Raw genomic sequence first — 27923 nt, forward strand, 5'->3', positions numbered from 1 at the left:
AAATTTTTAAGAATCCAACATAAAAAGGAAACACCAATTTCAAAATCTAAATTTTCTCATTATTTTAAAAATTGGAAACTAAGGTTATATCCTTATGATATAATTTATCTTTTTCTATCAATAAAATAACCCAAGTATTAAAGATTACTAATTTTGCATGCAAACCCTAAAAATGTTTTGTTATAAGGAAAATGGAGAAAATGAATTTTTAAAATTTAGAAGAAAAAGATAATTTTGTAATTTATATATATTAAGTGTGGACTTAGTAGATAATAAATCGAATCAATAGATTTAATTCGAATCTTAAAGTAGATCAAGTACATTTAGGGATATCGTGTAAGACTTACTTCCTATTTATTGGTGCTCAAGGGCAGCGGCTAAATGCTTTTTACTTTGTGACCAGGATGACAGCTAAGCGTCCACGTAGCAACATGGCATATCATCTCTCCACTTTCAGGATCTCTAAGGTATAAACCTCACGTACACGGCATCACCTCCTCCAACATCACGTATCTCAATGCGAAACCCACCTCCCTCCACGTGGGCCCTACCGCCCCTACCGTACAACCCAACGTAGGTGCCACGTGCAACTACGATCAGGCATACTTCTCCTATACACCCTTGTTTTGCCATACTCTTCCTATAAAGTTGCCGTCAGGCGACAATATCCACTCAACAGTCCCTCTCTCTCTCCTCTCTATTTCTCTCTGAAAAAAAAACTCAAAAAGCTGTGTCCTGTAACGTTCAAAACCTCATAGATTCCTCGGAAAAGTCTCCACCACCACCTCCGCCATCGTCACCAACACCGCCCCGCCGCCGCCGCCGACGCCACTTGGGATCTAAAGGGCTGAGGGGTGGGGGAAGCTTTATGAGTGAGCATGCTGTGATGAGAAGAAGATGGGCGGAGTGACGTCGTCGATCGCCGCGAAATTCGCCTTCTTTCCGCCGACCCCGGCGTCCTACGTAGTAGTGGCCGACGAATCATGCGGTGGCAGATTGTACATACCGGAGGTGCCCAGGAGGGATGACGTGGACGTGTTGAAGCTCAGGACCAGAAGGGGGAACGAAATCGTGGCCGTACACGTCAAGCATCCCAAGGCGACCGCCACTCTCCTCTATTCTCACGGTAATGCCGCCGATTTGGGTCAGATGTTTGAGCTCTTTGTGGAATTGAGCCTTCGTCTTCGAATCAATCTCATGGGGTAATTTTATTTATTTATCTATTTTCATTATTGTTGGTTTCTTTTAATCAATATAATAATTTTCTATTGGGTTAGCTTTGTGTTCAAAGCTCTAATTGAAGTTCTGCTTCTGGATTATGATTTTTTCTAATTTTATTTCCCTGATTGGGTTGAGGCATTTAATTATGATGTTAATAAAGTTGAGGTTGCTTAATTTTGTGAAATGTTTATACAAGGCAAAAGAGTTCTTTCCTTTTAATTTTGGGAATTTGATGGGTTAAGATGTTGGAGATGCTTTCCATATATACCTCAGAAAGATAAGGATTTGGGTTTTTTCTTTTCTTTCTTCTTTTGCTTTTGTCTGCCTGTTTGTAATGACGTTATTCCATGGCCTTATGATGATCCGGGTCAGTTTGCAATATCAGGGATGAACATTCTGAGTATCATTCTTATTATAACCTGGTAAATGAGAGTAAGCATTAAAGGCTAATCTCGTTTCAGGTATATGCAAAGAAGAGAGAAGATTGGTCTGTCACAGAAAATTATTGTTTCTTAAAGTATAGCCTTTTATTTTTGGACATAGATGTTAGTGAATCTCTGGTTAGCGGACAAACTGATTTTTCTTGCTTTATGGATTGAGGCAATGATTATCAAAACCAGTGAAGGAAAAGGTTGTTAACAGAAGGATTTTCCTTCATGTTAGCTTACTAGCAATTTAAATATTGGTGTTCTTTTGGGGATGTAAGGTTTTCCTTGTCCCACGGGAAGAATGAAATTCAGGTTAAAAAAGTGTTAATGCTGATTAACTGGAAATACTTGTCAAGTGGACTTTGACTGCTACTAATCATTAAGGCTGTCTAACCTTTTGATTATAATGTTAAGATATTTCAGTGTTCTTTATTTTATGAGATGGTATTTCTTCTATTGGATGTGTCTAGCTAGACATCCCAAATTTATTTGTTGTAATCTAATTTCTGTTAAATCATAATCAGAGGGGAAAAGCAATTGTATGTCAAAATGCAAATTTTCCATTTCTAGCATTGCCAATGTGCAGATAAGGTTAATTAGTGTGGTCAGGAAGACTAAGAAACATGTTAAAAAATTAAGATATTTGAGTTTGTTTCCTGAAGAGGATATGATCTACAATCTTTTCTGGTCAAACAATGACTGCTACCTAGGAGATTCCTGCTTATTTATTTATTTGTTTATTTTATATGAAAATTGGAAATAAAACTTCCAGCTTCTTGAAGATTAATGGATAGATTGCTTATATGTCGGAAGTGTAAAGGAATTTGCTAATGACTACACCACAATAGGCATGTGGATCTGCTTAAGTAGTTTCTACAAAGTAAATTCAATTTGTGTACCGAATGTTTGTTGCATGGAGATGCATTCATGTTAGATGAATGTAAAATTCTAGATATTTGAAAAGAATTTTAGATGGGAGATATTGCCTTTCTTTGATATGCAAAAGATTAAATCAATTAAAAGTGCAAGGAAAAAAAAAATGAAGGCACACATAAGTATACATGGTGTATACAAGAACTATAAAAGGCCATATGAAGCAAAGAAAGATGCGCCCAAAAAAAAAAAAAAAAAAAAACCCAAAAAAATCTCTCTCCCAACTTAGAGCTTAGCTAGTTAATGAAGTCTAAAATGGACATAGAGTAATCACCCATATACACTCTTAACTAACTCTAAGAAGTTATACATAAAGGACTGTTTGATTGCTTAATTCACATTGTCAATGTTTTAAAAAGCTTTTCTATTCCTCATGGTCTAAAATAAATATAAAGGAGCTACTCTCCAAGCTTTTTTCTTCTTTTTCCAAATAAAGGATCATGCCAACTCAAAAGAATGTTTCTACCTGAGGACTTTGTTTCCCACTTTATTCCAAATAGGGAATAAATGAGTTGCCTTAAGATGAACACCTTTGTGCAATGGAGAAAGATATGATTACTTGTTTCTTCTTTTTCTTTGCAAAGATAACATCTAATTGGAAACTTCCATCCCTTTCTTTTGAGTTGGTCCAATCTTAAGATCTTTCCCCATGCTGCTTCTTGAACAAGAAAAAACCTCCCTCAATGGAGTATTAGAATTCTTAACTGTGCTCGAAGGGAAAACCTCCATTCTTCCATTAGCTAGAAGAAGAAAATATTGTCCTCTACTTCCCTACTAATAGAAAGAGGAGTAGAGAGATTTAATTGAGAAATTGCTATTTTTTGATCTTAACCACAAAATATTGTCCTCTACTTCTCTACTAATAGTCTAACCTTGCAGTCTCCTAAAGAAAACCTCCCGTTCTTCAAGCTCCCAATCATGGATTTGTCTTAAGAATCAATGGTTCGAGCAGCCCCCCTCCCCTTCCTGCTCCCACATCTCAGCTACCCATGCATCTTTAACAATAATTATAGAAAACAATTTAGGGAAAGGCTCTCTCAATAAAGAGTTGTCACATCACCTAGTCTTCCTCCTTTTGATATATACTCTCTTCTATATAGTAACGTTTTTGAAATTTTTCTTCCACTGCATCCAAACCTTGAGGCGAAACTTTGCTCCTAATTGAAGGCCCAAATAAACATGGGGGAGGGAACTCGCCCAATAGCACAAAATGCCAACTAGCTCTTCCACATTTTGTTAACTCCCCTAGGACCGGGATCAATTCACTTTTCTCTAAATTGATTTTTAAACCCAAGATTGCCTTAAACCGCATGAAAGACAAGGTTAAGTGCTCCAATTGGTCCTTGTTGGCATCACAAAGGATAGGAGTATTATTAACAAACTAAAAATTGGAAATTTTCAATACCACACCTCTTCTCCCATTGACTATTAAACCCTTGATGAAGCCCCCTTCTTTTTCCCTATTTGGAATGCTGGAGAGTTCCTCCATAGTCAACATAAAAAGGTACAGGGAAAGAGGGTTACTTGTCTCAAGTCCCTAGAACTTTGGAAATAACCTAATGGGGTGCCATCAACTAGATAGAGAAGCAAGCTATAGAGATGCATCATTTACTCCATCTAATCCACTTAGATCCAAAATCGCCATAGAAAAACCTAATTGATATGGTCATGTGCTTTTTTGATATCTAACTTACAAACAATCCTATAGATGGAACTCTTCAACCTTGAGTCAATGACTTCATTTGGTATAGGAACTACTTCCAAGATTTGATGACCCTCAACAAATGCATATTGAAAATCTAAAACCACTTTTCCCACCACTCTTTTGAGATCTTTAGCCAAGACATTTTTTAGAAGTTTGTATAGTCCCCTCACTAAGCTAATTTGGTCTGAAGTTTTTTAAATCTTCTGCCACCCTTTCTCTGGTATTAGCACAAGTATGGCATTTAGGCTTCTTTCAAAGGACCCATGCTCATAGAACTCCTTAAAATATCCCATTACATCACTTTTCATGACCCTAACAAAATTGTCAAAAAGCCATGGATACACCATCCAATGCTGGCGCTTTATCTTCACACAAGCAAGGAAGGGCGGCATAAACCTTCTCCTTCAGTAGTCCTAAATCTATTATGTCCAAAGATTCAAAGGCCAACCCTTTGATACTCGGCCTCCACTTTCTTAGTTTTGAAAGAATATTGTGGAAGGCATTAGCCACCCCTTCCATGATATTTGCTTCTTTCAATAGATTCTCCCACTCTTTGGATACAAGAAAATGATGAAGTTTTGAAGCAATTTGATCATCCAAACCTCCACTCTAAGTAAATGGGCCACCAATGAAAGGAAGGTCCTTCAATCGAAACTTCTCTAAGATCTTTGAAAAATGCCTCATTGCTTATGAGAGTTTTGAGCAGTTCCTCCTTTTCATAGTACATCTAACGATTTGAAATCTCCTCCTATACAACAAGGATGATTTTAAAGCTTGTAGCAGCCAACTTTTCTCAAAAATCCTCCTTCCCCTCACTTTGGACCAGCCTATACACCCCAATGAATATACACACAAAATCCTCCTCACAACTTCCGAAATGACAAGAGATTGAGAAATCCTCCTTCTCCATATCAATTAACTCCAACACCCTATTGTCCAAAAAAGGCCAAAATCCCCCCTGCTTGTCCCTTTGCTTTCACAACTTCCAACTCCAAAAACCTGCCCACACCTAGACTCTCCTCTCCTTCTACAATGACATATGTTGAACCTTTTTTTTTTGTAAACGTACAAGATCAACCATCTAAGATCTAATAAGAGATTTTATCGTTTTTCGCTTTTCTATCTCATTGATCCCTTTGACATTCAAAGATAAAATTTGCAACTTCATTAGTCGACCTTTGCTAGTTCCCAACTATTATTCTTGTTCCTCCTACCCTTCCTTGATGCAGAACTATAGTTAATGGAACACTCTAGCTTCCTCAATTCCTTCTCAAATTTGGATCCAACACTTGGTTTTCTTTTTAATTCCCTGACTTAAGGTTTTATCTCCTTTTCTCAGCTCCATTCTCAGAAGGGCTAAATTTTTTCTTCAAACCCTTTTATTGGCATCCCCATGAATTTGCTAAAAGAAACAAGCTTGTTGAAATAGTCCCTAGAGAAGTAGGCCTCCCTATTAGACAAGTGGGGATGCTTTCCCTCTACACCAATTGTCCCCCCCTTTCACTCTCTTTGTTTCTTTGTTTGTGGACACTACCAACATGCCATCATTCAAAACTATATGCAAAGGCCCACTTGTTACGCCATTGAGCACATTGAAAGGCTCACCTCTTGGCTCCCTCTAGCTAGACAAGCAACTGCCCACCTGTTCACTGAATGAGAGCCCATAGAGAGAGAAGAAGGAAAGAAAGCCCAATGCCTTAAGTAAGAAGAAGAAGGAGGGCATGTACTTGGGAAATGGTAGGCTTTGACCAAAAGAGCCTTGTTGCTAAGAGTAGATCTCTTCAAGGGCACCAAAGCAAGAGCTGACTCCTTTGAAGCACAAAGATGGCCATCCCTATCCTTCACTGAAGCGTTTTCGACCATCGAAGGAATGAGCACACCATGCTTTGTAATTCTGTAGTCACACGTATGCTTTATCATTCTCTAGTGAATGTATCACCCATGCAGTGTCCTCTACTAATGGTATAATATGTATTGATTTTTTCTTTCCAGCTGCATTCATTGATTGTAACTTTCCTGTTATCCCTTATTTCTTTTGTATGTTTACACAAATAATAATAATAAAAAATTTCTTTAACATGTTAAAATTTTTATCCCAAAACTATGTAATTGACAAGTCTTTTCAGAAAGCTTTGATTTACTTTATAGTTGAGTTGTTGTTTCATGCATTTGATCTTATAGTCCACCGACATATGGAGATTGAAGTGTGCGTCATGGATTGCTTCATTTGTCTTTGAATGAGGTATTAGGTGTATTTTGATAGTTGGGATTAGTTTTATGCGTTAAAATTCATGAAAGATGTTTTTATTAATTTTACGTGTTTTCTTTTTTATTTTTTATTTTTAATAGTTTTTAAAAAAGATGATATATATTTTTGAAATAGTTATATCAAAGATGATATCTATATATATATATATATATAAATAGTTTCTATTTTGTGAAAGAAGATTTTCTATTTTAATTGGAAGACTTTTTGGAATAGGAAATTTTTTTAAATAAATTGATTTTAGAAACTTTTCAGTCACAAGGAAACCCATAATTTTTTAAAAGTTTATTTAAAATTGAAATGATTTAAATTGGTTGAATTGTATTTAGAAACAAATTTCTTTCGGAAAGAAAATTCCTAGCTAACTTATTATAGGATCATTCATTTTTCAAATTCTTAAAATTAAGAGCTTCAGAGAAGAGAAATAAGAGATTTCTCCTTGCATAAGGTTTCATACTCTATTGTAGGATTTCTGCTTGTTCAAGATCAAGTCCTTATATGGATATCATTCTTTGATTTTGAATCCGTGTCCAAACTCTCATATCCTATAATTTCTTAGGTTCTTGTTAGACGAAGAGTGTGCCTTAGAGGAGTTCGAAGGTGTGCTTTGGGAGACATAAAGTGTACTTCAGTGGGCTTCGGAAGTCCACTTTGATAGACTTTCATAGGGGTTTTTGACTAAAAGGTGAACAAGGGCATAGGTGGCATTTTCATGATTTTGAAACATGGAAGAAGTAAGGTGAGAGTTCAAGGTTACTTCTCGAATTGGTAGCCTCAACACTTGAATTGTTGGTAAAACCTTGCAATTTTGTTTTAACTTTTAGTTTGAGATTTAGCAAGTGAGAGCTTGTGGTTTTTCCCCTTGGTAAAAAACTTTTAAGATTTCCGTGCATATACCATACATCCATTCTTCTTTATTTTTCTTGCAATTTGTGATCGGATTAGTCACTACATGCTTGGTGTAGTTGGATGGATGAATTAATTGGAAAAATTAGAAAGGTTCTAAATTTGGAAACATGGGTCATCCTCCTCTCAGTCTACTTGAGTTACCAACATCTTTTTCATATGGAATAAGCCAAACTTGAACAATAGATATTTGGAGGGTTGGGCTTGATACAAATGATTTCATACCTGTGTTCTACCTGTAAAATATCCAAAACCATTGAGAGAAAAATATTAGGGTTTAGCATGGATACACCGACCTAGCCTGTTGAGGTCCCTACTTGCGACTCAATTTCATTTTTGAGGCATTTATTTCATGAACCAAGAATAGGATTTTTATCAAAACCAAATGAAAAAGGTATCCACTTTTTGTTTTCCATTTTCATTTTTTTCCCTGATAAAAATTTGTTCTCATTGATGTTAGAATACTAGACACTATCCACATCAATAATTACTCTAATGGATGTTTAAATCAAGTTTGAACCTGATTTGTTGCAATCCAAATCCGAAATACTCACACACTTTGTTCTTGCTATTAATTTTATTTTTAATACAAAATTGTAACTCAAAAATTATTGTGTAATGTTTGATACTATCAATTGCATTGTGGTTAAATAAAAAAGATATGATTGAAAATAACAAATTCACGTTAATAATGTTTTATATAAAATTTATTTATTTGTGGTAGGCCTTGCAAAGCATTACTATTTTCCTTTTGTCATTGAATTAATTATTTTGATTAAACTTAATTAATTTAATAGTGTAAAGATGAAGTTTGTCTATATTTCTCTCCTTTGTATTTTTTTCCCCAAGTGGGATTTGACACTTGGTTAGTTTTTAACCTTTTTGTACATCTTTGAAGGATTGCACATACTTGTATTTATCTTTTTAAGATAAATGAAGATGCTTGTTTCTTTTCCAAAAAAAAGAAAAAAAGAAAAAGCAGATGGAGTTTCTCTATCTTTTTTTTTTTTTTTTTTAATAGTGTCAAGAAATCAATTTCCAAATAAAAATAGTTCTTTAAATATTTGAGTCTTTATGTGAATATCATATTTGAAGAACATTGAAAAGGGCTTAGGCCTCATGCCTCTAGAGAGTGAGACACGTTTTGTCACATTTTTTATTCTTTTTTTCTACTTTTTCTGATAAGCAATTGACACCTTGTGTCATTTTTTTTACGGGTAATAAGAATATATATATATATACAAAAAATATGTGAAGTGCCTAAACCAAAGGCACAACAAAGTACACATAATGCATACATGGTCACTTGAAAATATGCAAGAAGAAGAACGAGGAGAGGAACAAAAAACAAACCCCTCTCAGCCTCTCTCGTTATTTTGAACTAATCCAAACTACGAAACCCATCATGGTCAGAAGATAATCATTTATTATTTATAAAAGATAGTTTAATTGCTTGTTCTTTTTGTTTTGAATCTTTAAAGTCTCTTTTGTTTCTTTCCATCCATTGTGTCTAGAACAGACACACAAAAGTGACCCTCCAAGCTTTTTTTTCCAGTTCTTGCCCATGGTGGAACCATGTTAGGTTAATGAATATCTTTATATTTTCGAATGCATCACCCAAACCACACAAAATAGAGAGAAAATCAATTGCCACGGGATACATGCTATAGGCAATGGAGTAGCAAATGATTAGCCAATTCCTCGTCCAATTTACACATATAGGATCTGTTTGGCATACTCCATCCCCTTCTTCTAAGTTGATTGATATCAAAATTTTGCCCCACAATGCCCCCCCAAGCAAAAAAAGTCACCTTTCTAGAATCCAGCGATTCCAAACACAGTTTGCGGGAAATGACTTACTTGTTCCTTGGACTAATGAAAGGAGAGGGATTTGATGGAGAACTTGTCACCCTTGGAATACTTCTACTCCAAACAATCCTCCTCACTCCTAACTAATAAGCAAGCTTGGAGTTTTTAGAGAAAGTCCATCACTCCTTCAAGCTTTCAAGAAAAGTGAGGGCTCTACCAACCACTTTCCCCATACTGCTCCCCAATATCTGCTACCCATGCATCTTTGTTTGTGGCTAAAAACAAAAAGACAAAAAAGATTCTTCGAAAGATGAACCATCACTCCATCCATCTTTCCAACGTTTGTTGCTTCTTCCATTGCCAATAAAGAAGCGAACTTTGCCTTGGATTGAGTCTCATGCTTTTCTGATTGTTTTCCACACACCCATCCCATAACCATTTCTCGCACCATTTGAGAATAGGTTCTCAATAAACATGAACAATGTGACATTTTCCTTGTTAATCATCTTGACTCAACCAAGCCTTTGGTACCTGCTACTTATGGTTACTAAAGACATTTTTGCCATTCTGCCGTAGAATGGCAAGTACCGCATGAAATCATAGGTCATCTCACTCTTAGTAATGACTTTGGCATTCATTTTAGGCATTATGAATGGAATTTATTGTTGCATGGTTTACAATTGGTTCCTATAAGAAGATAACCACCTTATTGAAAATTTTTAGTATATCAAAATGATACCCCCATCTCCCCCCCCTGGAACCATGTCTTTGTGATAGTTGAAAGGCACCTCCAATTAAGAAACACAACCATTACAATAATAAATGAGAGAAAATTTATTTTTGCTAAAATTGTTTAGTAAGGGTTTTGTATTGAAAAAGCTTTATTAGTAACTTGGACTCCGGGGGAGTGAATTATCATGAATAAGTTTATATTCTAGATCTAGTAATTTTTTTTTTCTTAGATTTTATGTTGATATCATGCACCCTACCCCACTAAGAAAGCAATCACCTTTGCAGGAAAAGTAAAAGAATGGACACATGATACGTACGTAGAGACTTGTAAGTATTTCTACCAAAAGGGCAAAACAACAGGTTTTCACATAGCAAATCTCCTCTAAAAGTTAAAAATAAGATACAAGGTGAGGCAGGAGCATTTGAGAATTTTGTTAAGTTCCAACCACCTTAGTGCTATAAAAATAGAATTGTTTTACAATTAGGAATTCACTAGTTTATATAGATTTAGGTTTCATGAACTGATTAGGCTTTTGTTAGTTTTCTGTTTTATATAGGCTTCTATTTTATGTTTTCTTATTAGAATAATTCAATCATGATAAGTGCTGTTTTACTATCATACTGAGGATTAGGATTAACTTTCTTAATACCTAGGACCTAGACAATGATGTGGTTCAACATATTGAAGTTGTGTCTGCTGTAACAGGGTTAGTATTAAATTTGTGATGGAGGTAGCTTGTGTATATCAAAGTGCTCCTATCTCATTTAAAGTTGAGGAACCACCATTTATTTATCCTAATTTATGAGAAGATTCTTATAGAAAAACCTAGTATAGTTACTTCTAGTTAAGCTTCTTAAATGGTCCTTTTTTTACGTTGTTGCTCTTTGTAGGCCAGTTTTGTTGGAGCATTAGAAGATTACAACTTACCATTGCAATCAATTGTATCGGTTAGTTAGATATATGTGTGCTACATGCTAAAATACATATTTCAAGTCCTGGGCTATCAAATAATGTATCACATACTTTATGTGGCAAGAATTATTTTTTCCCTACATATATTCTTAGTCCTTTTTTTATATGCAATTAAGTAGTATGCATTGAAAGATGCCTAACAAAAAGGGGGCGTGAGCCTAGTACATAAGAGGTACATGGCATGCACCAAGGCCTTTGTCAGTCAATTTGGAACTTTGCTTATTTTACATGTGTTTTGCTTAATGACAAACTCTTCAATGAGAGCTTGAGATCTGGAATCCAAGCTGGGTTGCACAGATACAAATTTCCTTACATGAGATTTAGCAATATTCTTAGAGCCATATACAGATTCTTGTAAACAGAATCTGATTTTTATTAGAAATGTTAGAGATGAAATAGAACCATTTTTTATGTTGTTGACAGTTTTATCTCAATGCCTGAGTCTGGTATATATATGATTTTTCCAGGTATGACTATTCTGGCTATGGACAATCAACTGGAAAGGTTAGATGCTCTGCTTCTCCATTTGTAATTTTTCTGTGGGGGAAAAAAGGGTCTCTGCTTATGTTGCCTTCAGCACTTCTCTATTTAATTTAATTAAATAGTCACTCAGCATTGCTTTTATTGCCTTTTTATTTTTCATTTTTACGTTTGGAGGACCTACATTATATGCATTTCTGTTTGCCTAGAATGGAAAACTATGATCTCATAAAAGTATAACTATAGACTTGTATGGACTCTGACATATGAACATTTATTTGCTATGCTCAAAGTTCTATTCTTCTAAGTTTCATCTTCATCCTCCTAAAAGGCAAAAAACCTCAAAATATGACAACAAAAAGATATATTAAGCAAAAGTCATCATTCTTTTTTTATTACAGCATTGCAGTTAGTATTCGTATCATTAGAATAACATATGTTACGCTCAGATAACACCTCACTGATATTCCTTGGCACAATAGTTGCACTTAAGCTTTGATTTTCCATGAACCACATGAGTACTGTGCTTCCACATAAGATCACTTAAGCTTCAATAATCCATGTGTGGCATTAACCACACAAGTGCAGAATTTCACATAAGATCATTTTCAATTTCTTCTTTTGGTCATCCATTTTAGCCATTTAAATATTAATCTGCTGATCTTTTTAAGGGGAAAAAACAATTGAAAAACTTAATTATGTTAATAATGATCAAAATAGTCAGATGTGTTCATAATGTATTAATCATCTACTGTTGATATGTATCATTTTATGTGAAAATATATAAATTGTACCATATCCTATGTATTGCATTGTTTATATAAGTTTTGTACAACTGTGTGATTATTATTAGTGATATGAGCAGTTCAATGTTTCTAAGATTTAACATTAAATATCTAAACTGAAACTGGTAGGCAGTGATTGGCATCCCTCTGAATGACATATCAACTATTTTGCCTCATCAATCTCACCAAGAAAAAGGGATATTGAATTATAAAGGAGCATGAATTTTTGTCTCTGATACTGCTTCTCTTTAGGCTTTTTGTTCCAAGGTTTTTAGGAGATTCCCCCTAATGTGTTACAACTTGATTGGCTAGCAGTGTGTAACTCCAATGGGTCGGTCTAACCTAGAGAGTTTGTTTATTTTTACATTGTATATTCTTGTTTTTGTATTCTTGTAGTTTAGATTTTCTTTGGTGGGAGGATTCCTCATCCTTCTCTTGTACTTCTTTTTTCTATCAATATATCTCTTTGTCGTTTCCTATAATTTTTTATTTTTTATTTTATTTTATTTTATTTTTGTCTTTGATACTGTCGTTTGGGATAATCATTTTATTTTATTATTTTTTTTTCTTGTGTAAACATTTGGAACAATAATCTCATCCCTCAGAAAACTCAATAAGAAACCTAGGGCAGCATTTACTCACTACCTTTTTGCTATACAATGTTGAGTCACTTTGTCTGCCTTTATTTATGGTTACTTGATCTACTTGAATGATTCTCTCCCACATAATTTTAAAAGGTGCAAAAGTCTCCTACAGCTTAGGCACAAGGCACAACACAAGGTGTGGGTTTGAGTGAAGTGAAATCGACCTAGGATGCATATCGATTTTATAACATATGATTCAAAATCTTATCCAATCAATAAAAAACTTAGGATTCAAAATATTTAAAAGAAGCATTCAATAAAAAAGTAATGAAATTGATCTATAAAAAAAATAAAAAAGTAATGAAATTATATACATTTCAATACATAATTAGAAATTTCAAGAATAAAAGTGTTTAAAAAGAAAGAATAAAGTCGACAAGGTGTGCCTCTTCATGAAGGCGCATGTCTGGGCAAGTGATGCGCTATAACTAGGGAGCGGTTGTGCTTTAAGCGTGCCTTTTAGAACTATGCTCTCCCATCCTCAATTCCAATAAGTTCAAGCAAATTGTGAAAGACTTATTTCTTTTTTGATAGATAAGAAGCAATTGTATTGAAAAGCGCCAAAAAAGGTGCACCAAGGTACATATGATGTATACAATGGCTGCCACAAAGAGCCCAAAAAAGGTGGGAAAACAAAAAAATACTCCCTCAAACCGAACCTAACCAATCAATGAAATCAAATATGGACATCGATCCATTGCCTATAAGCAACTTGGACCAAGAATACAAACTACATAGAAATAGGACTTTTAGTTTATGATAAGAGAGGTCCTCATTGTCAAATGATCTTCTATTTCTCTCCTACCAAATTATCCAAAAAAGGCGTAAAGGAGTAGCTCCCTAAACTTTTTTCCACTTCTTCCTCGCAAAAGAGCCATTCCAACCTAACAAGGTGTTTTTGATGGAGGAGTGAATCACCTATGAGATACCAAAAAGAGAGAACAAAAGCTACCACAACTCCCTCGCCTTGCTACAATGCAAAAGAATGTGATAAATTGAATCTTCATGAGTGTGATGAAGAAAACATCTATTGGCCAAAGATCAACCTCTTTGTTGTAATTAATCAAGAGTCAAAGCTTTTTCCTAGGTCATCTCGCAAGCAAAGAAACTCACTTTAAGTGGAGTCCAAGCATTCCACATAATAACAGATGGGAACGATTCAAATCTCCCTTCTTCTAGGCTAGATTAAAGTGACCCTAACAAAGAAAGATTTACTCTTTGCCTCTAACCAACACACCTTGTCTTTTACTGCCTCAACTACCCCCTTAACAAGTAGTTTTGCAAAGAAAGCTCTGCATCCTCAATCTCCCAATTGTTTGGATGCCTAGAGAATCTACGAGTCCACCCACCTCCACCATTAGAGTGAGATCACAAGTCCGCCACCCAAGCCTCCTCATGGTTCAAAGTATTGGCCGACTTGTATCTGCCTTGAACCTTTCTATGTTGAGTCTGATACCCGATATCATCTTCAATACAAACCCAACTAAGAACCGGTTAAACTCGGTTGACTCGGTCGAGATTTTGAGCGGACTTGATTGAAATTACGAGTTGAAGGAGAAGAAGCAATCAAAAAATATATTTTTTTTTCCCTTTCAAATCACACAAAAAGCAACCAAAATTGAGAAATCTCTAAAAAAAAAAAATATGAGAGTTCTCTTCAAAAGAAAAAAACTTTCAAGACCATGACGGTGAAGGAGAAGAGAAGAAGAAAGCTTCATGTCGGTGATGTAGTTGTGCTGATTGTCTGATGAGAAACATCACATTCTTCCATCGATGACGATCTTTGCATTTTGGTGTTGCCTCTCCTTGCTCGATCTCCGTTGTGTTTGCGGTGTTGTTTGGGTGTGCATTGTAGAGAGGCAAAACTGCAAATTGGGTATCTTGTGGTGTGAATAAGTGATGTTTGGGATTGGGAATTGAAGAAAAGGGCTTAATGTATTGTTTTATATAAAAATGATTTATTATTTCGGATGTTCATATATTTGCATCAATTTACTTTATATGCCAATGATATTTGGAATTGATTTGAAAATTATTATTTTATATATTAAATATGGTATGAATGACTTTAATTTAGGTAATGTACTATTTTACATGGTAATGTTATTATATAAGGTGTATTATTTTATATGCTAATTTATTGTTAATAATTTATGAAATCATTTCGTTTATTATTATGTTAATATATTTTTAAGTTGATTAATTTCTTAATTCATTTAATTATATTAAAATAATTTTTATAATTTTTTGAACTTCTTAAGTATCTTATTTTGCTTATCATCCGATATCGAACCGAGATGCCGATACCAATGTGCCTTGGAACCCTCCAAGTTGATGACCAATACCGTGATTTTGAAATATGAGTCTCCTTGGAAGTAGCTAAGGCAAATAAAGAAGGAAAAAAAATACTTAAGATTCATTGCCATGCCATTTATCCTTCCAAAACTTTACTCTTCTCCCATTGCCCACCGAGAAGGAAATCCTGCAATTAACTTGTCTCCCACAAATTTCTTATAACCTTCCATAACCCAACACCATAACCCTCGTTTACTTCCTTCGAACACCAACCCCTTCAACTTCCCCATGCTTACCACTTATAATTTGTCAAATGCCTATTTCTTGAGGTTTCCTTAGTGCAGTGCTGCTGAAATTGCACGTTCTGTTGAGGCTTACATGGGTGCATGCTCATGCTTCAAGCTTGCCAGACACCAAATGTGCATACACGTACATAAACAGATGCACGCATCATAGAGTGGGAGAGAAAGAAGAAATAGAAGGGGGTGGGATGGGGAAAAGGCTGGGGCTTACATTTTGAACCTTGTGATGCATGTGCACACACTGAGAAGCAGTACAATGCTTAGAAATTGGAATGAGTATTGATCTAGAAAAATATTTATTTTGCAAGATCACATTGATGTGGTGCAGCACAATATTATGATATAGTCATTTTTGTGTCATCTATCTTTTAGCTCATGCTGGACTGCAAAATCATTCATCATGCTCTCTGGTTCATGAATAGGTCTTCTAACTGGAACTGTTTCAATCCATGGTTTAAGATTTCAAACCCATCACCATTTAGTAGGTTTATATTTTAGTTGAATTGGAAATAGAACTTCATACCAGATTGGAATCTGATGATACTTCATAGAAGATAATGTAATTGTTTATAAAAATTATAATTTTTGAAAAGATTTTGGATAATGCTTCTTAAGTATTGAAAATTTCGAAAGGCCTAAGAAAATAGTGAATGTTTTGACTTCACGTGCCGTGCATCAGAAGCAACTACCTTATGGTTTTTTACGAATCTTAGAAAAAAATGAGTATGCACACATGTATAGATGATATACATGCTCTTTATCTATGTCCCAAAATCTCTTTATTATTATTTTTCAGAGAAACTCTTTATTTTCCCATTCTCATTTGCCAGTTTTGCTCCTGTTTGTGTTTGTGTCTATTGTTTTCTTTTTTCTTTTAACCTAATGGAACACAAATAACTATAATAATAATAATGATGATGATGATGATGGTAATAGTAATATCACTCCTAGAATCATTCGTACCCCTATAAATTCTAAATTTCTTTGGAAAATCTGATTTTTTCAGATACTTGAATTCCATATTGTTTGTTGCTTTATCCACTTGGGTGAGTAAAGAAAATTTTACGGTGCAAAGGTTGTGGGTTCAGGCTGTATGGCATGTCAAGAGTGAGGCATGCTAACACACAGAAAATTCACTGTTGTTTCCAACATCTGGCTATGTAACACATAACTTTTATCATACTTATCTTCCTACCTTCATTCTTATTTCATGCAGCAGATTGCATTAACATAATTATCATTTGAAACTATAAATTATTTTAGCATATAGAATCATATGATCATGCATTGCTTCCTTGAAATCTTTAATTTTGCTATCAAAATAAATAAATAAAAAAGAACAGAAAAGAAAAATCTTTCTACATTGCGCTTTTGTTTGGTCAGTGAGGATGATGCTTGGCCACATGCTTCGTAACCAAAACATACCTGGTCTAAGTGCATAACTAGGATTGTTGGATGACTTTGGATTTGGATGCACGGATATCTCTTAGTCCAATAAATAAGATGTATCATGGAACATTAATAATCAGGAATTTATACTGGGTTCTCATTAGGTAGAATATTTCACCAGTGAACTCTTTTATTGTCTAGAAGAATCCTATACTTGGAGGCCTTGTATACCACCCATAAACTATCGTTGTGCCTCCTACTTTTCTTAGGTGCCTTTAATGAATTTCTTTCTTGTTTGCCTATCAAAAGAGAGAAAAAAAAAAGATTGCTGTACTTGGGATGAACTTTGACATGTTTAGTTGCTTAGGGATATAATCATTTCTATTATGTACCATTTGCACATAATATAACATTCATCCATCCCTTTTTCTTTGGAACAGCCATCAGAATGTAATACATATGCAGACATTGATGCAGTATATAAATGCCTTAAGGAGCAGTACGGGGTTAAAGATGAGCAATTAATATTATATGGTCAGTCTGTTGGTAGTGGTCCTACAATTGATCTTGCTTCACGTGTATCAAACTTGAGAGGTGTGGTCTTACATAGCCCAATTTTGTCTGGGTTGAGGGTCTTGTACCCTGTCAAACGGACATACTGGTTTGATATTTACAAGGTATTTCCATCATACTATCGTGGCTAGATTAGTCAGATAGTGGAGTCATATTTTTATTTTTATTTTTAATTCTTTTCTCTTTACTTTTGTTTTTATTTTTTATGGGTGATTGGGGCTCACTTCTTTGCTTTGTTCTTTTCAGAATATTGACAAAATTGGTATGGTGAGATGTCCTGTTCTTGTAATTCATGTAAGTATTGCTTGTTGTTTTCATTCAATCTCTCCTTTTTGGTTTCATTTCAAATTTGTTTTTTGTATTCCCCTCATTCTTATTCTATGACTATATGCATTGTCAGATATGGGATTACTGTTACTTGGCATGGAAATTCTTTCTTAACTTGAGATATCATTGATAGCAGCTTTGCTACTATAAATTGGGAAAGAAATTATATTTGTTGAGATAATCATATTTGAACTTTCATCTATCAAAAAGAAAAGGAAAAAACAAAAAGAAGGCTTTCAGTTTTCATGTGTTTCCTATATCAATAACTTCAAAGACAAGCCCCTTTGCTTCAGAAGGATAAAAAATGAAAAAAGTTGGTCACTTGTAACAGGTTAAGATGCACTCTATTGTATTATTCCAAAATTTATGTGACCGTATGTTTTGCTTTCCATAGTGGTGGATCACAGCAGAAAGTAGTTAAACTCCAATTCAGAGAGTTTTCTTTGAAGCAAATTCAGTGATAAAGCTAGTATTTTATCTTCAGGGGACGGCTGATGAAGTTGTTGATTGTTCCCATGGGAAGCAGCTTTGGGAGCTTTGCCAGGAAAAGTATGAACCATTATGGTTAAGTGGAGGTGGACATTGCAATCTTGAGCTTTATCCAGAATTCATTAAACATCTGAAAAAATTTGTGCTGACTATTGGCAAATCGAAGGCGGCCACAAATGGTTCTAAAAAAACAGCAGTAGACTCTGACAGTCAGAGCAAGACATCTGAAAGTGGAACTTCAGATGCGTTTGAATTGAGCACTGACCTTCCAGAAGCATCTAGAAACAGTTTAGATAGTCGACTTGAGAAGTCAAAGAAGACGAACAAGCCTGAAAAATCTCGGATGAGCACTGACCATGTTGACAGGTTTAGGAGAAGAAAAGGCTTAGTCTGGTGACTCCTACACGAAGAGTGTTCTAAATAAGTTTTTGTGCTAATAACCACTTGAGAAGGTATTTATTCTTTGCTTGTGCTCCTGTATGATGCATCAACTCTAAACAACAAGTGTTGTCAAATTGAGTGTGACTCTTCATATGAAATGTTCCAAGTCATGTGTATTGCTCAGAGGATAAATTGATAATGGGAAGGAGCTTGCATCTGTATTTCTTCTGTAAAATTAATAGTTTTGAACATGGAATATCTTGCAGTTCCATCAATCATGTTACTTCAAATTTGTTGGTTCAATCCTTCGATGTTTCTTGCATTCTGTGATGGAAAACATCAGACAAATCCATGAGATCTTTACATCAATGGCCTCTATTGGTTGTGAAGTCCTTCTCCGGTTCTGTAAAATCCTACTTTTTCTTTAATTTTAGCTAGTGAAGTAGATATAATCATTTTTAATCACTTTAGAAGATATTATCCATATTACCCAGGCACTTAAATCTGATTTGGTTAATTGTCACTCAAGCTGTATTCAGGCGATAAGATTTTCACCTTGCTTCCAGTCATTGGTTGTTTTTGTCTGTTTCTAGTTCATCTTTTTAACTTTATTTATTCAAAGTCCTCCAATTTTAGTTTTATTATGATTTATTTTACTATGGGTGCATTAAAAAATGTGCTATTTGTTTAGATGTATTTTTATTTTTCAAAACAAAAATAGTGAATAAGTTATTTTTTAATTATATAGATATTTTTATTTTTAATCTTAAAAAATGTAAAGAATAATGTTGTAAATTTTTTTAAAAATAATCCAATTATTTTTAAATTGAGTTACAAAATATGTTTTTAAAATAAAGAATATTCATTCGTAGAACCCCAAGTTCACTTGGGGATGTTAAAGAGCATCAAAGCAAGTATATTTGATTGGAAAACTGGTCTGGTTAACCAGGACTAGGGATGGCAATATGGCGGGTTTGGGATAGGTTGTTCTCATTCCTTTCACATCCAATTTATTGAAAATAATTCCCATCCCCGTCTCATTTAAAAAATAAAACGGGGTGGGATGGGTATGATAAATTCTCATACTCGTCCCGTCTTGTTCTGTTTAACTTTTTTTGAATTTTAATTTTTTTTAAAAAATTATTTTTAAAATTTTTAGTTATATTAAAATAAATATATTTTATAAATAATTAAATTATTATATTTTTTATAATTTATTTTATTAAAAATATTTTATTATTATCTATATATTAAAAATAGTAAAATAAAAATTAAATTAAATTAATTTTAAAAATTAATTTTATATATAATGAAGGCAGGATGGGGTAGGATAAGACAATACCCAAACCAGCCCCGAGTTTTAAAAAAATTTTCAAACCCATTTATTAAAATTGAATCCCCTCCCATTCCCATTGTCATCCTTACTCGGACGGCACTAGCCTGCTGTTGTGGACGGCACTAGCCTGCTGTTGTGGAAGAAGATGCCGTTTAGGTTTTGCTAAACCTCACGTACACGAATGCACACGAATTTTCCTCATAATCTTATTTTATCCTCCCAGTCTTGCCTTCTAGCAACGACCCGAGTCGTTGAAAGCGGAATGGAAGAAGTTTGGTAAATGTCAGTGTCCACCCAAAATCAAAACAAAATTGTGTATTTTTTTTACCTAGTCAGCTAGTTTGACCATGATCGGCATTGAATGGAATAGATAAGGTTTATCTCCTTCCTCTTTTGAACCACCCCAAATTTACATCTGTCTCTCCGAAAATGCCTCCCAATTTCTTCCCAGCTTATTCTGTTTTCTTGATGATCATGCTGATCCCTGTTCCGAGGGTTGTGTGCGAGGACAATCAACAATTCGTCAGCTGCGGCGCACAGTATGAGTGCGGGAATATGGTTATTAGTTATCCTTTCTGGGGAGGGAGTCGCCCTCCTTACTGTGGCCATCCAGGGTTCGAGCTGACTTGTGATGGTGAAGCCCCGGAGTTTACAATGAAGGAGGCGAGTTACCGAATCCTGGATATCAATAACTCATTCCATACTCTCACCGTTGCTAGGGCGGATTACTGGGATAGTTACTGCCCTCCTACATATGTTAACACCACTCTGAATGAATCCATTTTTAGTTATAATGCCACCTATACAGACGTGACCCTCTACTATGATTGTCCCCAACTTACTATCGCGCCTTCCAACCAGTTCAATTGCACCAATATCACTGGTTACTATACAACACTGGATCTTAACCTTAGCGTAAGCCCCGGGAGTTGCGGTGTGTATGTGACGGTTCCCATTTTTCAGTCAGCAGCTACCGCTATAGTGAGCGGTGGAGGTACACTGACTCTTCTTACAGAAGCTCTTAAGGGTGGTTTCGGGTTGGAGTGGAATGCCAGTAATAGTTTGTGTACAGAATGTGTTGAATCCGGTGGGCAGTGCGGCTATACCTCCAACCAATTCACATGCTATTGTCGGAATGGGTATCCTCTCTCCAGTTGCCAAACCACAAGATCAGGTATGTATAGAAACAACTTCATCAGATATATAGCTTTCGTCTCACAAACATGCATGCTACCGTTCATTCACCGATCTCTTAATCTGTGTTTGGTTTCCAAAAATTTTAGGCAAAATACAAGGAGAAAAGACTAGAAGGGAAGAAAAATAAAACATAATAGATTTTAAATTAATAAATTAATTTGTTACTTCAAAACCTTTATACTTATTTAACTCATATATAAAGATAAATTAAATAATTTAAATTTTAATTATATTTGATTTTTTATTTTATAGTAATATCAAACATGGTAAAATGATTTTCCTTACACGTTGGGTTTTATTATAAAAGAAAATAAAATATAATTAATATTAATTAAAAACTTATATAATTTTAAATTATTTGTTATTTATATAAAAAAATTAAAATAAGTTAAATAAGTTTGAAATAGTGTACAAAATCATTGAGTTTAAATTTATTTTTAAATTTTTTTTCTTTTTACTTTCTCTTTAGTCCCTCATTCCCTCGAATTTTCAAGAGCCAAACTATTTTTTTTTATTTTTTTTTTCTTTTTACTTTTTCTCTTTATTCCCCATTCCCTCAAAATTTTCAAGATCCACACATTAGCAAGAAATTTGCATAGTTAAATAGATTAGAAGTTAAGTCTTTATCACTTTCCTCCTTATAATTGTGTTATTTGTAGGCACCTTAGATGCAGGTTGATTTTGTTTTGATAGGGATGATAGTTTTGTTAGTTTCTCGGGTGTCCCACCCCACCCCACCTCTAGTAGGATGGGTATGAGAAAGCGATAATCAGGGATGAGATGAATTTGACAAGAATTTCGAAACCTAAATCAAGTTTAGAGCAAGTATGGGTTTTATACTATTCTACCTCACCTTGCCCCCAAATATGAATTTACAGAATTACCCTTCATATATTAGAAAATTCCCAAAATATCGATCATATAAATATTGTATCTTTAGAAATTTGCCCCTCTCCCCACATAGCTCCTCTCCTATTTTTTGCTTGGATCTATCATTTTTTTGCCCTAATCTTAGGTCACATGGGAGAATGTGAAAGGCCTATAGGACTAGCAGAGGAGGCATCTATAAAAGTTCCCTTAGAAAAGCATCCTATTGAAGCACCCCAATAGTGAGTTGTTGCTTGTGGTAGCGAGATCGATGGTATTTTAGCTATTGTACAATGAAGATGTTGACATCAATGGGAATTACCACTTCAGAGCATCTAAGAAGGTGATGAGTTGCAAGATCGATTTGTGGGAGCCTCAATGGTAGATGATGGAGGATCTTTGGGATTTGTAAGCAATGTAGAGAGAAAATGTGTTGATGATGTGATTAAGAATATGTCCTCTTTTAAGTTTGGTTGGGTAATGCTTGTGATTAATTTAGGAGATGTAAAGTTGTTGGTGAAGGAGGATTGGAGGGTTTGGATCCTGCCATTAGCAAGGTTATAGAATAGTAGATCTTGGAAAGTAAAGGCAATTTTCTTGCTTTTCCATTGATTTGGTTGGTTTCCGCGAGACCAAAGGCTCAGTTTGGTTGTTGGAAGAGGACATGAAAGGGAAATGCTAATTGAAAAAGGCTCTCTTTCTTTAGTATTTCAATGGAGAAATATCGATCCGACGATATTTCGGGATTTATCGCAAGAAATCGCCGATTTTTTTTCCCGATATATTGTATGGTCAATGCGGGTCAAACGAAAGTGCGCTACTGTGCCCTCCCATTTGCTTGCTGCCGAGAGGATTTGAACCCCAAACCAAGAGGTTTGGGGTTCACCCGCGTACCACTTGGGCTAACTTGAATTATATGCAACAAATATATATATACTTAAACTCATTATATAAAAAAAATATAAGAATATTTTAAAGAGCAAATTATTTATAATTATTTTATAATTAAATGCAAAGTCTTTTAATTAATTACCAAAAATATAAAAATTATATAATTTTCTTCATAATGTTTTTAATATCATTAATAATTAATTAAATATTAAAAAATTATATATATATCATTATTTATTTTATATTGTTTAATACAATTGAATTAAATGGATCATATTTTAATACTAATATATATTTTAAAATTAGACATATTATAATCAAATATCATAATATTAGGTGTAATTTAATAATAAATGTACACTTATAAAATTCATATTTTTATCGATGCATATGATATTATTAAATCGTGTTATACATATATCAAAATTTTTAATAAAATAACTTTAAAATGTCTATTATACTTCTAATTATATTATTATGAGGTTTTCCTAACATTTTTATGAGTTTTTAATAATTTTAAGCTTACCGATATTTTTTTCCAAAATATCCGCCGATATATCCGTAAAATCGAAGTACCGATATATCCGTGATTACTGATATTTTCATCATTGGTTGGTACTTACAACCTTTGAACATTTGCATACCCATGTGTTCTAGGACTTCCTTAATGGAACCTTTTTGTTTATTTATTTTGTAGAAGCATGCAAATAAGAAAAATAAGAAAATAAATAATGAAGCAATCATAAAAGCATATAAGATTTAACAAGGTTTGTTATATGCTTATGTCCATAGAGAAAGAGGATCAATTTGCAATACTCAAGTGAGTAGTTACAATTTTGAAGCACTAAATTACCAACAAATTGGAATATTAATTAAAACAAAATTGCTAAAATATAAACAAGATTTAATGTCTTAACAGTTATAACTTACTATAAGTTCTGTTTAATGTGTAACCATAACATTAATTTTCTTTGATAGTTATAATCATAACTCTTTTTTTTTTGTTTGCATATCAAGGTTGTCATTTCTATTGAATCCATATGCTATATGCAATACACTCCTCTCCTTTCAGTATGATCCTTCCCAGTTTAGTTGCAGTTTTCCTTCTACAAGATCTCAAATATTTTGGAAAACTTTTTATAGCACAAGTTCTCCTTCTTGAAATCGCCTTTCTTGTAACTTTTGGTTATATGATGATGTTATTCCTTGCTGATAGTCTTCAACTTTTAAAGTAGTTGCTTTGCTCTTCAAGTAAGTCTAGATCTAGTTCCAAGGTCATCGGGGTTTGCTAATCGTCAAGCATTAGTGTACCCAATTGGTATTATAGCTTCGGGCCCATAAGCTAGTGCGAATGGAGTCTCCCATGTGGCTGATCTTGTTTGGTCCTGCAGCATGCCCATAGGACAATCGACAACATGTTTCCTTTGGCTTAACCTTTTCTTAAGATAGTTCAACAAGGTCTAATTGGTGGCTTCTTCTTGGCTATTGCCTTGCGGGTGTAGGGGAATACCTTAGAGGTCGACTATTTTAAGGTCATTGCAAAATTTTTTGAATTCTTTGAAATTAAACTAGGCGTCATGGTTAATTATGAGGATTCGAGGTTTATTGAATAGAAATACTATATTTTGCCATACAAATCTCCATACATCCCCCTTTTTTGTTTTTGAATATGCCTTTGCTTCCTCCCACTTGGTGTAATATAGTAGGTAGCTACAAGAACAAATCCTTTTCATTAAACCGCAACAAGTAGGGGTCCAATCATGTCTAGCCCCCATTGAGTGAATGGTCAAGGTACACTAAATTGATGAAGGTCCTAATTCATCTTCACTTCAATTAGAACCTTCATTAATTTCTTATAGGATGTATATTTCTTCAAAAGCTTATGTTTTTTTTGAAATAAGAATGGCAAACATTTAGTGCCTTTTGAATACAATTTTGGTTTTATTAATTTAAAAAATCAATGAATTTTCAGTTGTAATTTTTTTAAAAGTACTTGAAGATATAAAACATGTTTACTAATTCATTTTTTTTTTGTTAAAAAAAAAAAACACATTTGATAGTTATATGGCAACAAGTAGAAAACAATCATTTTTCTATTTTAAAATTTGTTTACAAAAATGGTAATAAAATTTTTTGATGACTTTATTATTATTATTATTATTTTAAAAATTTGTTCTATCAAAATTTGAAAACAAGAGGTAAAAATGGGTCACCAAACATGTTTCCAAATTTTGTTTTTACATATTTTAATTAAAAAAAGATTTGAAAAATAAAAGTGAAGCCAAATATACCCTTGTTGGTCAATTTCAATTTTACGATGGTTTTATGCTTAAAATTCAGAAAACAATATTTCATTGTACTTGAAATGGTTCAATTTTTAGGAAATTTAATGTAATTTTCAATGCTTTTATACGATTTTCTATGTAATTTTCATTTTTTTAAAATTTAATTGCGAGAGTTGAAAATACCTCATTTTCACTATCAAAGAGGTCCTAAATCTTACCATGTCTAGGTGATGGCCTATCTGTTCTGTTGTTAGTAACATCCTCTAGTTTGGTTTCTTTACAATTTTAAGTTGTATAGAACTCATTTTCATTTTAAGTGTGACTAATTTTATGTTTGTTTTACATGATCAGGCTCAAATGTGCTGAGAAAGATTATTATAGGTAATATATAATTTTGAAGTTCTAAATTTGGAAAATTAATATCTCCATACTTGTTTTTACGTTTAAGTAATAGTATGAATTCTTTGAACACAGGCATTGTTGCAGGTGTGGCTACGCTCATATTAGTTCTTGCAATGCTTGGTTGCCTTAGAATAATAAAATGCCCATTGGCGTGCAAGACATTGGTCTTCTGGAAGAAGGAATCAGAGGATGATGAAAATGTGGAAGCATTTATAAGGAACTATGGATCATTGGCTCCAAAGAGATACAATTATTCAGATGTTAAGAAAATGACCAACTCATTCACAAGTAAATTAGGTGAAGGAGGATTTGGTTGCGTGTACAAAGGAAAGCTCCCTGATGGTCGCATGATGGCAGTGAAACTTTTGAGTAAGTCAAAGGGTAATGGACAAGACTTTATTAATGAAGTTGCAAGCATCAGTAGAACTTCTCATGTTAATATAGTCACTTTTATGGGATTTTGTTTTGAGAGGAGTAGAAGAGCTCTGATTTATGAATTCATGCCCAATGGATCTCTTGATAAGTTCATCTATAATAGAGGATCCTCTAATGAAAGCCTGAACTTGGAATGGAAGACCATGTACCAAATTGCAGTCGGCATTGCTCGAGGACTAGAATACTTATACCGAGGTTGCAACACAAGGATTTTGCATTTTGACATAAAACCTCACAACATTCTTCTAGACCAAAACTTCATCCCAAAAATTTCTGATTTTGGCCTTGCTAAGCTATGCCAGAAGACAGAAAGCATGGTGTCAATGACGCACGCACGGGGCACCACTGGATACATAGCTCCCGAGGTATTCTGTAGAAACTTTGGAGGAGTCTCTCATAAATCCGATGTCTACAGCTATGGAATGTTGGTTCTTGAAATGGTTGGAGGGAGAAAGAATATTGATGTGCAAGTTTTCCAACTTGGATTTATAAGCAGCTTCAGCCAGGCAAGGATCTTACAGTACTTCGTAGTATCACCAATGAAGAGGAGGAAGAAACAGCGAGGAAGATGGTTTTAGTGAGCCTGTGGTGCATTCAGCCCAATCCATCTGACCGACCATCGATTGATAAGGTGGTAGAGATGTTGGAAGGAAGCTCTCATCTCTTAGAGATTCCCCCAAATCCTTTTATGTTTTCTACTCAAAACACACCACAGTCCACAGTGTCAACTTAGAAAGAGATCGTTAACATTATTGTTAAAAAAAAAAAAAAAAGAATATGATTTTTCCCTGCTGGAGAGAGAGGAGCAATGCCCACCATGAGAAACAAATTCAAATATCTCAACTGAAGCCCAACTCCAAAGATTAGGTCGTGCATATCTTTGTAACAACTTTACAAGACCTTCATCTCAAATCATCTGTTGCAGAGAATCCTAAAGAAGACACAATGCTACAGCGAAAAGGTAACTGAGATTTGCTAATTACTTTTTCTCATTAGTCTCTTTATGGTATCAAACCATCTTTAACTCACATGAGTATTGTTCTTCCTATGTTAATTATTCAAGTATCCATATATTGAGGAAATCTCAAAATTTCTTATTGTCTATCTAAAACTATGTCATCCAACTATTTATTGTGTCTATCGGTAAATGAAAGTTAAGATTTAGTTGGTTTCATCACAGGAGGAACTCCATCACATGTGAGTGAGTTAGATAGAGATTATCAAGATATGTGGCATTATGGACATGTACAGATAGACTAGTTAATGCCTGGATCACTTCTCTTTCTGAAGAAGCTCTAAAATCCAATTTTGGCCTTGCTACTTGCTATGCTGTGTTGAAGGCTTTCTCAAATACCTACAATCTGGATTCTGAAGCATACTACACTTAACTCTTACATAATTGAGTTCAAGTCCACACTTAACTCTTACATAATTGAGTTCAAGTCCACACGTAACTTAATGCCATTGGCAAACCAGTACATGCCTGTTAAGAATCAGGTTTTCTGGCTCCTGAATGGACTTGGACAACAATTTGAATATTTTTTCACAGCTATGCTTAAGGTTCCTGTTCCATCTTACAATGCCTTTATACTACAATGCCATGAATCATATATAACAAATCTCAAAGTTTCTAAGCATGTGAATCATGCACTTGCCTTTGTTGGTTGGTTATCGTTCAAACTGCAAGAATTGACAAAAGGTCAAGTTTCAATCCAATTCTAGGCCTTCCTCTAACCATCATACATCATAATTTCCCGTTAACCCTAAAGCGTACAATTCCTAGTTCCTCGACTCTACTCCTATCTGCTATAATATTTGCAAATTAAAAAGAAAGGTCATGACGCTTTGGAGGCTTGGCATCATTTTGACCAA

At 34.3% G+C, this 27923-nt stretch overlaps 2 protein-coding genes across 3 annotated transcripts; both read left to right on the forward strand.

Annotated features, from left to right (window-relative positions):
- The first annotated feature begins 506 nt into the window (after positions 1 to 506).
- On the forward strand, positions 507 to 19007 carry LOC100260072 (abhydrolase domain-containing protein FAM108B1-like). Of its 2 annotated transcripts, none has more exons than XM_059742418.1 (5): positions 507 to 1202; positions 11441 to 11477; positions 17309 to 17545; positions 17688 to 17735; positions 18163 to 19007. In XM_059742418.1, exons 1-5 carry the CDS (start codon positions 898 to 900, stop codon positions 18187 to 18189), a joined length of 654 nt encoding a protein of 217 aa, XP_059598401.1. In that variant the 5' UTR covers positions 507 to 897; the 3' UTR covers positions 18190 to 19007. The 2 variants fall into 2 exon arrangements, with proteins under 2 accessions (XP_059598401.1, XP_002284149.1); XM_002284113.5 differs by having other exon boundaries at positions 18253 to 19007.
- Positions 19008 to 20358: 1351 nt separating this feature from the next.
- On the forward strand, positions 20359 to 27225 carry LOC100241191 (LEAF RUST 10 DISEASE-RESISTANCE LOCUS RECEPTOR-LIKE PROTEIN KINASE-like 2.4). The gene is given in 4 exon segments (XM_019225364.2): positions 20359 to 21148; positions 25566 to 25595; positions 25689 to 26513; positions 26516 to 27225. Coding segments are annotated over 4 exon segments (1869 nt in total). The 5' UTR covers positions 20359 to 20403; the 3' UTR covers positions 26785 to 27225.
- Positions 27226 to 27923: the final 698 nt, after the last annotated feature.

The sequence above is a fragment of the Vitis vinifera genome, chromosome 14, assembly GCF_030704535.1.
Source record: "Vitis vinifera cultivar Pinot Noir 40024 chromosome 14, ASM3070453v1".
Lineage (NCBI taxonomy): Eukaryota > Viridiplantae > Streptophyta > Magnoliopsida > Vitales > Vitaceae > Vitis > Vitis vinifera.